The sequence below is a fragment of the Biomphalaria glabrata genome, chromosome 4, assembly GCF_947242115.1.
Source record: "Biomphalaria glabrata chromosome 4, xgBioGlab47.1, whole genome shotgun sequence".
Taxonomy (NCBI): domain Eukaryota; kingdom Metazoa; phylum Mollusca; class Gastropoda; family Planorbidae; genus Biomphalaria; species Biomphalaria glabrata.
The window spans coordinates 53,671,810-53,684,848 of NC_074714.1; the positions used below are offsets into that span (position 1 = coordinate 53,671,810).

Genomic DNA, 13,039 nt, shown 5'->3' on the forward strand with positions numbered 1-13,039 from the left:
TGCAATTACACTAAACCATTTTTTTTATTTGTTACTATGTCACAATAGTTTGCTTACCTAAGGGAATAATGTCCAGAAAATCTGTATACTTTCGAGGTTGGTCAGTTCGATGTTGAAAATGTTTAGAAATCTACGTAACGAAAAACAATTTAAGGTATTAGAGAAAAAAAAAGAAACAAAAAGTAAGATTTTCACCATGGTCAAAATAGATTATGGATATGCTAAATGGAACATAGTTACGAATAATAAAAATAAAGATTTTTCCATAACAAAAAAGAAATATTGGTTTTATTAATTTCTTTCTATATTGTTCTGATTTTGGATGGCAAGGTGATTAAGTGGTAAATCGTTTAGCTTCTAAACCAAAGATTCCCGAATTCGAATCTCAGCGAATACTGGGATTTTATAGTTCTGATGTTTATAAGTCCATCCAACTCTTGAGGATACCCTATTATAGGGACAGTCATCCATGATATAGTTCTGGAGTATTAGAATGCCTCACAAATTTCTTTCTCTCGAGCATTTGAATGTGTCCCGAAACTGTAAGAATTGAAGCCAATTTCAAAAGACATTTTTTTCCAGCAATTACACTGTGTAAAGCGTCTAGTGTGGAAGCTTAACTTGCTGCCACCGCTGGCTAGCAACTGTGAAAGGGGAGCAATTTTGTAAGTCTCTCTTGTCAGTACATAGCCTCTCTCCGCCCTGCGCCAAGCACTAATTCTGGTATTGAAAGCCAACAAAATGCATATTCTGAGGTATCTACAGTGCATTTTCCTGCTTTTAAAAAGTTTTATTTTTACTGACTTAGACCCTCCCGTACCTCCTCTTGGTGGCAGATGGAAACTAATGCTGCGAAGCCTAAGGCTAAACTGCAAGGGTCTCGGAGGAGGTTTGGCAACAAGATGTGAGACAGGCATGGCCCGTCGGCGTGTGGACACGCCCTGTTGTCCACAAACCAAACCCCTAGCTATAGGTCAATAGCCGCACTGCCTTGTGTGTGTGTCCCTGTAAGGTCTAAGGCTAAGGGAGTAAACCCTAACAGAAAATCCGGTCCTGGAGCCCCGTAGGCGGGAGGCCAGTGGTAAGACTACTGCTATCTGGCACACTCCTGCATCCACCTGACCCCAAATTGTGATGGCTTGCCATCCCTTTGGACCTGGTCAGTATGGAAGAGACACATGTGCAGACGTGTGGGCAGCCCAGCACCCGCAAATTTACCGCCCAGGCTTTCCCCCATCAATGAAGAGGATCCTCCATCTCTGACAGTAATGTCTTTGAAAAAACACGGAAAGTGGTTGTAACCGGTGCTAAGTTCCTAGCTAATTGGCGTAAGCTGGAACGCCAGGGACCACTCTTGATGGTAGGAGGGGCTTTTTAGCCTCACTGGATAGCTACTGCCTGCCTTAAGCCGAGCAGCCCTCGGACATTAAAGTGCTATCCCGTCACAGCTTGCCGCACCTGACTGCGTGGTGCTAAGACAAAACAAAAAAAGCAAGCTGCTCACCCGCACCTGCCTATACAATCAAAAGAAAACCCTCAACATTGATGCGTTTAGCAAGCTGGAACATACGAACAATGTGTCCTGGCTTCAATACTAACGTTGAACTGACCCAATGCGATGGCTTAAGGTACCGTGACCCATGAACAAAAGGATGTGATGAAATGATCATCTAGTTCCTTCAGGCAGAGGGGTTGGTGAAGAGCCAATTCCTCATCCTGGCCACGGGATAAAATCCTTTCCCGGGCCACATGGTTCATAAAATAGATTTAACTCAAACCTTTTTGGACAACTCAACAAGATAGATTATTGTGACATTAATTACATAGGACTTTCGCTATAATAAAAGGTTACTTAATTAAAATTTACGGTTTAAATTAAATTTAATTTAAAATTTAATTAGTGTTATTTATTTTGATGAAACCAATTACTACTTCACAATCCCCCTGTCATGCAAGTTCGGGCAAGGGATGCTAAAATCTTCATTTCTTTAAAGGAACTTCCTTAATATGTGTGATTAATACAACTTATTCGATTGAGTTTCGAAATTCAAAATGAAATAAAATGTTATTTAATTACTGAATACTATTATATATAAAATGAGCAACACATTCATTCTCAAAGCTATACTTTTATGAATAATTAAACTACAATTAAGCTACTATCAATCATGTGTAAATTATTAGATAAGTATAAATCGGTTAGTTATAGAAAATAACACAAGGCTAAAACACACCTTGGCTAGTATTTCAACAACTCTCTCTTCGTTTATATTCAGCAATAGTTCTAGAAAATCTGTCTTGAAGTCTTTCACGATGAGCTCCACAACCTTTTCGAGTTTTTCTGACCATTGTAATATCTGGACGACAAGAAATACAAAAAAAAAAACAACACACTAATAATTGTTTTATATGTATTATATGACAAAACGTTCGATTAGGGAATTTAAAGTGCATGTCGTTGTCAATGAACGTATTGAATGGTGTAATACTGGGTTCTTACTTCCTGAAGTACTCTAGACACGTGACAAGACAAACACTATACGACTGACTCAAGTCCGTTCAGCAGACAACATGAAGTTTATTTTACTAAAATAATAACAATATACTGCACTCCTTGTTAGTGCTACAAGTCAAGAAATAATAATCCTATCCGCATAACAGCGGTATCAAAAGTATCCAATACGTTAACAACAAATCACGTCCGCATCTCAGCGGGTAACACTGTGTAGAAATATAGATTAACTAATACATGTCTCAAAAGACCACTGGCAACAACTGCCCACAAGTTACTTTCTAACTGAAATTACTACAGACTTTTCTAAGTCGCTACTGTCCATCCCGGACTAAAATATACTTGACCACTCGGTCCATAGAATAACACTTGACTTCTTACTTGACTTCACTTGACTGCTTTTCTTGACTGACTGACAGACCTCTAAGTCTAACTTTATTCATTCTACTTCCTGTTTTCTACATCAGGAATTCCATGTGTCTTTTAAACTCTTAACATGACGTGAACTTTAGATCATGCAATGTCAACTAAGACTGTGACAGTCGAATGTGTGTGGGAGGGGAGAATAGGTTGAAATATAAGCAAAAATTCATAGCGAGAAACAAACTGTTTTGTTTGAAATCTCTTCTTGCATAGCATTCAAAACTGCACCGAAAATTTTAGCCGATAATGAAATTTTATTAAAAATAAAGTATGGTTGAAATATCTTACTTTGTTAATGACAGAGAGGCTGACTAAGAAATAACATCAAATGAAAATGTTGACTGAAAAGCCATAAAAGAAAAGATAAATTGTGTCTTGCATCAATAATTTCATACTTAAGTACATGTCGATTTGAACTTTCTTTTAAACATAACACGTTTCTACCACAAGCACAATTCAGGGTTATGGATGCAATGAAATTCTGTATTTTTTTTTATAAAGAGTTCTATAAATCTAGCTGCGAATTAACTGTAACGGTAAATACAAACTGGTAAGCATTACATCATCTGAAGTCAATTCTTCATCCACATAGTTCAAAGAGAGGCTGAGATAAAAAGCATCTATTTTCTTTCGTGGAACTTTATACATTTTTATTGTTCCTGAAAACATCAAAAAAAAAAGAAAAAAAAAAGTAATAAGATGAGACTTTGAAGGTAAACGAAATGAAACATGTTTTTAATTACAAAGCTTTTATCATAGAACTCTGTCTGGCACAAATTAGTAAACGTTTTTCCCTCACACTTTCCATGTTCAAATCAAGATAAAACTTTTCACAATTATTTATTGTAACTAAAAGAAAACATGAATCAAATAAAATTTTTTTACACCTTTATTAACACTGACCTATACATGATATATCTAGACTGGAAATGGAGATCTTTTAGCACTACAAAAAAAATATGTCGTGAAAAGCTTTTTAAAAAGCTGAAACAAGGCGTTGTTATGTAAAGTTTTGTTTACATCATCTGTACATAGCTGAGCTCTACATTCATTTTGACGCTCACATCACCAGAACTTCTTAGATTGGTCTGCATCTCTTAAAAACATAGAGATATCCTCCATGAAAAATTATGCCTTTTCCTAGCTTCAACTGGATTTTCCCCATTGTTTATAGAGAGAGACTTCCACCAGGTTTTCAGTTTTAAAATCTCATAGAACAAATGGCGAAAGTTTTGACAGTCTGTAAACGTGCAGGACAAATAATGGGCAAATGTTCCAAACTACGCGAGCTTATAAAGACGTAGCGGTGAAGAGATTGAAAGAGAGGGGTAGCCCTTGGGCCGCTCTCAGCATTAAAAGGTTAAGGATTAAAAATTCACACATAAAAATTTCAAGTGCTAGAAACAGATTATCGTCTTACCCATGAGAGGGAGAGAGAAGGAATGGAGGAAAGAGTAAAATGTGTCCAGAAGAGAAGGGGCGGGAATAGTGTCACATGTAATGACCAGTCCGAAGGAGATAATCGCCAGACGCATGACGCCAACGACCAGTGCTCGGTGCTGGTCTTGTCTTCATTTGTTTGACTTTACCTACGTCAAGCGGAGATGTGTCACCCTAATAAACGTTACGCAATTTCTAAAAATAGATCTTTTAAAGGTATCTTCGTTTGTTTGGATATTAAACTTATCGAAGAATGCCATTCAGTGGGCTAAGCAGAAAGTAAGTAGTAAAAGTAATGTTCCCCTTTCAGACCTTGTGGTCTATAGGGCAGATGATGTAAAGGTCATCTGTTTCTGTGGCCAGCACAACGACCAACCGCCTTTACTTTTCCCCAACTAACGTTAGGTACCCATTAGAGCTGGGTGGACTCAGAGGCGCCCGAAGATCCTGAAGAAAAAAAATCCCAGTCTTCACCAGGGTTCAAACACCGGACCCCGGTTCGGTAGCCAAGCGCTTTACCGCTCAGCCACCGCGCCTCCTAAGCAAAACTCACATATAATTAAATTGGAGGGGGAGCATATCAATACTATTCAGGAATCTGACTCAGGCCTATTACATCCACAGCTCACTATTCATTCTATTAAAAAAGGCAGGTAAAATTTACTAAAATAAAGTACATGGGAGCAACGGCCGATACTGAAGTGAGATTGACAATTGAGATACAACTAGTGTAAGTATATCTTTGTTACTCTGAAAAATACTCTGAAAGACACAAAGATAAAGGCACATTCCTTGTCCCATATGCTAGGACAAATTTGTACAAACACTCCTTCTTCCCTAGTGCTATTAGAGCATGGAATGGGTTGCCTGAGCTAGCCAGGAAAACCAGTGACTTGGCTGAATTTAAGTCATTGGTTAATATGCATGACTAAATGCATGACGCGTAGGACGTAATCATCTTCTTTTTTGAAGTAACGTCTGTATTATATAAGATAAGTTATGCGTATTAATCGTAATATTATCTTAATCTTAAGCGAATCCTTTTGTAGTCGCCTTTTTTTTTTGTCAGACTAAGACGCCTACAGAACATTGGTTAAACGCTCTTAAGTTTTTCGACTGTTCAACGAGCGCAAAATGTCTCATTTTTTTAAAAGTACCCTTTGAATAATGTTTTTTCTTTAAAAAAAATATTATTTAAACTTATAGATCTAGGTCCTAAGTACATTGTAAATGCAACAGATGTGTTCCTTGAAAAGAAAAGATACTCCACAAATATAAATTAAAGATTTGAAAGTCACCAGCAAAAAAAAAAAAAAAAATTGACAAAAATATTTTTTAAAAAATCATATATAAGCTATTAATTGTGTTAATTATTAAGCTTGTTTTTAACCTCGTTTTGTTAAAACAACTATAATACAAAGCACCGATAAAAAATAATCGGAAGACAGAAAAAAACCCAGCTAGAACAATTAGAATCTTTACTATTTTTTTTTTTTTTTTTTTTAAATTTTAGGATTTAATTATAAAATTGTGAGTTATAGTCCAAATGCTATTTATACCATACAAAAATTTTCAGATTGAGTAAAGGTTGGGAAAAGGCGACTAGAAATAAATATATGGTGTCAGAACTCGGCTTAATTGCTACTCTTGTACTTGCAAATTTCTTATGAATTCTAAATTTACCAAAGCATATTCTTTCAATAATTATTTTAAATGCGTGCACAATTAAATACACTTTATCACCATATTTAACTATTCTGCTTTAAAACGTCAAGTTTTCGTCGTGGCCGGTGGAGTGGAAACAATTATCATGTAAGAGGCAGTAAGAGTCCTCTCTCCTGTTTATAATTATTGCTAATGATGGCATTTTACATTAATGATTGTGCGTTGGGGCAACTTGATATAAAAATGTAATTTTATAGCACATATAACTTATATTAGTGACAGAAGTTTTTGTTAAAAAAAAACAAGAACTATAAAACATAAGAAAAGGGTATTGGTCTGTCGGTGGGGAGAAGCTGATTACATCTATCGCCACCTGGTAAAACCCTCTTTCATTCTCTATTTACTAATGATTTAATTTAAGATTAGAGTGTGGAGTGACAAAATATACAAATGGGTTCAAATATTAATAAGTAACTTATATTTTAAAAGATTCATATACTCTGATTTCTGCTTAAACAATGGAACACCCTCCCCACTCAAAAGTCTAGAGTGGGGAGGGCAGTAGCTGTAATCGCCCCCCCCCCCACCACTCCCCATCGCCACACAAACTTAAGGGTCGGGAAGGGGGATGGGTTTATGCCATCGCCCACCCCCACCCCCACCTTATCGGCCAAAATACCACAAGTGGAAAGACATAATAATAAGATCGGTTAAAATATCAACAGGTAGCTTTTATCATATTGATATGTAACCTACTATGATAACAAAATACGATTTGTGCCAAAAAAATAAATCGCCCCCCCCCACTCGAAAGTTAAGGAAATGATGCCATCTTTCCCCCCCCCCCCGCCCCCACAAACAAATCGGCTAACATAATAGAGGGAGGGGCGCAAAATAATCCAAAAATAGATTAAAGTATAAATAATGTGTATATACTCTTCACATAAGTATAGAATTCAAATATAAATTTTGTGATTTCTCTTCAGAAATTCATCCGAGTGTGTGTGTGTGGGGGGGCATCGCCCTACTGCCCCCCCCCCCTTCTGGATCCGCCAGTGAGACAGACCACACAGCATTAGCGAAAAGACTGAACAAGGACATTAACCAATATATATCCGTGATTGTAATTCACTTTTTACATTTTTTAAACACCCACTTTTAAACACTAGAGGATCTAAACTTAGGATACCATTATTTTAGATGATTTTTAACAAATAATTGTAATTAAAATAGAATTGAACTTACTCATGTAGATCTGTTCTCTTAAAATGTCAACGCTACGTTTATCATTCAATTGTAAATGGAAAAAATGGGGCTCTTGGTTTGTAGTGCTAACAACAAAGACAAGAAAATAGCTATAACAAAATAAATACTTCTTTATTAATACAAAAAAAAAGCGATTTTTCTTTTTAAATTATGTAAAATAAAAAAAAATGTAACATTTTTCACATTGTCCCATTATGGTTAATAAAATGTGTAATCTACTAGACTTAATAACATCCTGATGCTACACGTATAGATCTAGACATAAAATATAGTGAACTACACGTTCACCAGAATAATAGTAACTCTTGTATAAATAGTAATAGGTGAGGTGGCTGAGCGGTAGATCGCTTGGCTTCTTCACCGAAGGGTCCCGGGTTCGAACTTAAGGGTCGGAGAGGGGGGTGGATTTATGATCGAATCCTTGTGAAGACTGGAATTTTTTATTTCAGGATCTTTGTACTCCTCCAGCTTTAATGGGTGCCTAGCATTAGTCGGTGAAAAGTGTCACCCTCGTTAACCGTGGGCCACATTAACAGATGACCTTTACATCAGCTGCCCTATAGATCACAAATGCTTAGAAATTTGGCTAATAAGGGATGAATATTTCCAAAAAAAAAAAACCTGACTAGGCACAAATATACATAGTAATAAAGTATTATTATTATTATAATATTTTATATAGCGCTACTTTCATAGCTTTTGGTCCAATCTCTTTTGTGGACCAGTGGGGGCGGGGGGGGGGGAGGGGGTATCTAGGAGTTGGTTTTCCGTGCTGCCTTTAGGCGCTCAGTAAACACAACTCTGCCCGAGTCGGGTGTCGAACCCCTTCTAGGTAGCCAAGCTCAAGCGCACTTGTCCTCTCGACCACCCCACAAGTTTAAGAGAATAACATTTTATTTGAATTAACAATTGCAATTTTTTCATAATTTTTATATCACTATTATTTTTGTCTTTTATTACTGTTAGTTAGTTTTATTAAATTCTATTATTATTAAAGTTATTTCTAACATGATTTTAATGATTTTTTTTTCCTCTTTTACTTGCATTAAGATGACTATTCGATTGTACTTACCCCGTTCTTCCCTGTAAATAGATATAGGGCAGACACAATTAGATATATTTATACTAAAAAAATACGCACCCACATTAACATCTTACACAAAAATGTGGGAGCATAATTGTGTTTGCTTACATATATATTGCATAGTATTTTTCACAGCATTACTTCTTAATTATTTATTTCAAACTAATTATTTTCTCCTTCTATGTCCAATTTTACCCCTAAATCCCACCTTTTTCCTCATTTCGCTTGACTTACGTAACTATATTTGCAACCAGGTTGTCATGTTCCCTTGCTGATCTCCCTTTCTCTTAGTGCGAATGTCAAGCCCCATAAGCTACTTACCAGTTAGCCCATCTGGGCAAGACTCAATTGTTCTGTTCTAGCGTCAAGTCTCAACTATGTTCGCTTTATCACTAGCGCGAGACGATCGGAGCTTCTTTCATCTTGCTCGGCATCCAGACTGCCCCACACCTTTGTCTATCAGCTCAGACCCTGAGCGCGAAGTCAGGCTTGACCAGGTGTTCTTAATACTTCATTGACAATTAGGTGAGAAGCTCTAATCTTGACCGGATGTCAGATTTTTTATTTTGAATTGTCACGTGATCTACCACATGCTGTCCTTTCACAATCCTTATTTCAGGCCAAGCGGCATATAAGACTCCAATTTCTCCGATCGCGAGCGGTCGTCACATTTTATTTAGAACAGGGGTTCTCAACCTGTGGGTCGCGACCCCTTGGGGGTCGATTGACGATTTGCCAGGGGTTGCTTAAGACCATCGAAAATATGGATTGTTATTATCTATTCCTCTATTGCTGTATGTGTGTGTGTGTGGGAGGGGGGTCGCGGCAAAGTGGGGGGTCGCGGCAAAGTGGGGGATTGTAAAAAGGGGTCGCCGAGCCTAAAAGGTTGAGAACCGCTGATTTAGAACGTCGAGGGGCGTTCATTCACAGACTCCACTCCTTGTGCTCTCCCTTACTCTTGCTCTTTTCACTTGGACCTTGGGGTCAGATTATGTTCACTACTGGACTTTAGTAATTTGGACTTACAATGTGACGACTGCTCGCGAACGGAGAAATTTGAGTCGTGTATGCCGCTAACCTAACTTAGTTTGTCCTGAATATGTGCATTATGTGTATCTCTTAATGTTGTAAGTAAGAAACGTAACCATTTCATTTGTACATATTTAGATATTGCGTTAACCTATGTCCACCATATTTAATGCTACCTTGCTCAATTGATCATTGACGCAACTTTGTATACATTTGTAATTCATATTTTATTTATTTTATCTCAGCTGATCGCCTTGATGATCTCTTTAACGCAGTAAGACTGCGCTTAGAGAGGTTAGTAAATTACCATCCCTTGTCCATTGTTCGTGGCCGACGTCATTATAGCTGACCACTATCTATTGTTCTTGTCTATGTTTACCCCCCCCCACCTCTTTTTATGTTATGATCATTCCCATTGTATTGATCTGAACTTTATTGACCTGCATTGTTTTGTAAGTGTTTATTGAACTAAGTGATTCCCTGATTGATGGCTTATGCGCGAGGAGAACGTAATGCCCTTTTATATATTGAATATATTTAGCTTTGTATTTTATGTCAGCCTAAATGTGACTGGAGTCACCAACTGGTTCCTGTTACGTGAAATTCCCGCCTGTTACGTGAAATTCCCGCCTGTTACGTGAAATTCCCGCCTGTTACGTGAAATTCCCGCCTGTTACGTGAAATTCCCGCCTGTTACGTGAAATTCCCGCCTGTTACTGAATCCCCATATTTTCTGTTGAACCCACCCGTGACTGGAGGAAGGAACCTTGGCATCAGCAAACACAGAGTACAAAGCTCAACACCTAAAGTCAATTCTCAGCACCCGCAGCCTGCAAAATCGTTGTTGATTTTGCTGTATCACTCCCGCTTCGAGGACACATGATAGCGGCCGGGCTATTACTAATTCACCTGCAGTATTTCGGCTGGAGCTGGCACCTCCCATGCTGATGCTTGTGCTAACAGTCTACCGTAGCAAGGCAGAGAAATAAGCTTCTGAGATATCAACTGAATCCAATCAATATGGCTTTTACACATGTTTGCAGTCAGCAGTCAATATGATGATTCTTCTTCTCTTATAGGTAAGTTAATTTCTGATATATAATTATACTCCTAAACTTTGTAAGCCCTCCCCCGTTCATAATAATTTACATTAAACTTTTGTATCTTGTTTACTAAAGGGCTTCTTCTCTCTATTGTATGCTACCTGTGTGTTCTGTTTCCGAGCTGTAACGCATGCTGGTCTAGTGTGGCGTTAATAACCCCTAGACTTAACGTCACCAAAACTAAATTATTTAAAAATTAATTGATTTTAATTAAACAAACCTCCCAGAGTCGCATGACAGTGGGGGCATTTCCCAGCGGCGCGTGACAAACATACGTTTTGTATATTTGAGAGTGAAAAAAGAATGCGAACTATCTTTCACTAATATATATATATATATATGTGTGTGTGTGTGTGTGATCTGCTTATAAAGTAGTAGATAAAACACAGATACATTACCATGAATGATATTTGTATTGAATCGGATCGATCCGAAGAAGTATTTCTTTTGTGATGATATATATAGCCATCATCTACACTTGTAATGGTTTCATAGTTGTTCTTCTCTCCGACGTTACCTGGTTTCTTAGTGTCAGGTGGTTCAGTAATGAACATCGGGTTTGTGAAGGAAATAGGCTTGTTCATCTTTTGTCCATTGTTGTGACTGGAGCTTGGAAATTCACTTAGATATTTTTCTCTGCTGTTTTCTCTAGCGCATTGGTTATACGCCCTTTTACCTCTAACTACTTCTATATCACATATATAGAAATCTGTAAAAAATAAATACATTAAAGAACGAAAATATACATTTTATAAATAATTATAAATAATTTATAAATAATTTTAAAATTTAAATTTTACAAGATTAAAAAGAAAATTTGTATAGAAACACAAACTTCAAAAAAAAATTAAAAATTAAATAAATAATAAGGATCCGCAACTGGTCCAGTCAGGCAGGTAAAAAGGTTTGTTTCAATATTTTTAGCATAAATATCAGAAACCATGTTCTGCAAAATATTAACAATCATACTTTTACTTTTACCAATGAAAAAAAGAGACGTCTATGCATGAAAAGTGTTGCCGAAACGATTGTATTGTTAATCCGAAAGACTATTTGATACCACAAGATATGGAGATTTGTTAATTCAATTATTCTTAGACTGTTAATATTTATTTGTATGCATTGAACTGAATTACAAAAACATGGTTTAATCTAAGCTTGGACTAACTGATGCTAGGTCTAATTATCTAAATAATGGTTTTGTATAAGGCCAATCATTTTCCTTTGAATAAAAAACTAACTGTACTTTTGACTTTTAATATTGCTCTCTACGTGTGTAATATTAAACACTGATATTTTAAATAGTAAGAAGTACCTCTGCGCAAGGTCCGACAGTTACGCTGAGCAGGGCACGTATCTTTCTCTCTACGTAAGACTTTAACTATATAAAACACAATTAATTAAGACTAATTGATAAGTATTTTTTTAAAACTGATTCTTGTGCTTGCTAAGGACAATCAGGTTTCCGTTTCATCGAAACGTTATAATGGTCAGCTGATGTCAATGGGGATAAGCTCCCGTTTTCTATTAAATATTCCTAATGGCATGCGTCTCAAATGGCCTATGACAAGTCCAGTACGTGGCCTGCTCGTGTGGCTTACATACTAAATTAAACATTCCTTTTTTCCACTCAAAATTTATTTTTTATTTAAGAAACTCCAACGAGAAATATGCTAGGATATTCTTACCTTCTTTGCCCTCTAAATCAATCTTTAGCACACGTTTGTCTTCAACTATAATAAGACGCTTGAAGTTTGAATATTTTAAGTTAAGAAACTTGTTTTTCTGTAAGATAAAAAAAATAGCAACAAAGAAAGTGAGGCGCTATTCAAAAATTTCAAATTATAGTTTTCAATGCACAAATTGTAACACATTTTTCCACAAGGATAATAAAGATTATTATTATTATTATTATTATATTAGAAACGAACGAGTATTCATTCTCTGGCACTGCCAATGTTGAGTTCCGTTAAAGAGAATCAAAATTCATTGAAGTCCCTTTATCAGTTTCCACAGAAGAATTTTCTGGTGATATGTCAGGTCTGCAGCAATACCGCAGGCAACCAGAATGTTCTTAGGAATGTTTAGGGTATCTGTTGAAGGTATCTGTGAGGTCAGTTGTTATTATCCCCTCGGTTAATATAACAAGAGGAGACGCTGTGGCTGAGCGGTAAAGCACTTGGCTTCCGAACAGGGGACCAGTGTTCGAATCCTAGTGAATTCTGGGATTTTTAATTTCGGGATCTTCGGGCGCCCTTGAGTCCACACAGCTCTAATATGAGTAACTGACATTAGTTGGGGAAAAGTAAAAGCGGTTAATCGTTGTGCTGGCCACATGACACCCTCGTTAACATAAGGCCTCAGATACTAAAGGTATGAAGATGTGAAAGATTAACTATATTTTCTTTGTGTTTCTATTTTAGGTTTTATTAAGTTATGAAATAGTATTACGCCGATGTCATAATGGTAGCGTTTTTCTTTTCTTTTTCTATCAACGAACAACTGATCAGGGCAATT

General features: G+C 36.8%; 1 protein-coding gene across 2 annotated transcripts in view; it reads right to left on the reverse strand.

The window, feature by feature from the left end:
- Positions 1-13,039, reverse strand: part of LOC106061649 (transient receptor potential cation channel subfamily M member 2-like) — a 51,495-nt gene that overhangs the window by 20,651 nt on the left and 17,805 nt on the right. For both annotated transcript variants that reach the window (XM_056026185.1, XM_056026184.1), the window contains exons 6-12: positions 12,211-12,307; positions 10,921-11,231; positions 8,379-8,389; positions 7,286-7,371; positions 3,497-3,594; positions 2,235-2,357; positions 58-130 (exon numbers count right to left, since the gene is read on the reverse strand). In XM_056026185.1, coding sequence (XP_055882160.1) covers positions 58-130; positions 2,235-2,357; positions 3,497-3,594; positions 7,286-7,371; positions 8,379-8,389; positions 10,921-11,231; positions 12,211-12,307 — 799 coding nt within the window. The remainder of the gene's footprint in view (positions 1-57; positions 131-2,234; positions 2,358-3,496; positions 3,595-7,285; positions 7,372-8,378; positions 8,390-10,920; positions 11,232-12,210; positions 12,308-13,039) is intronic.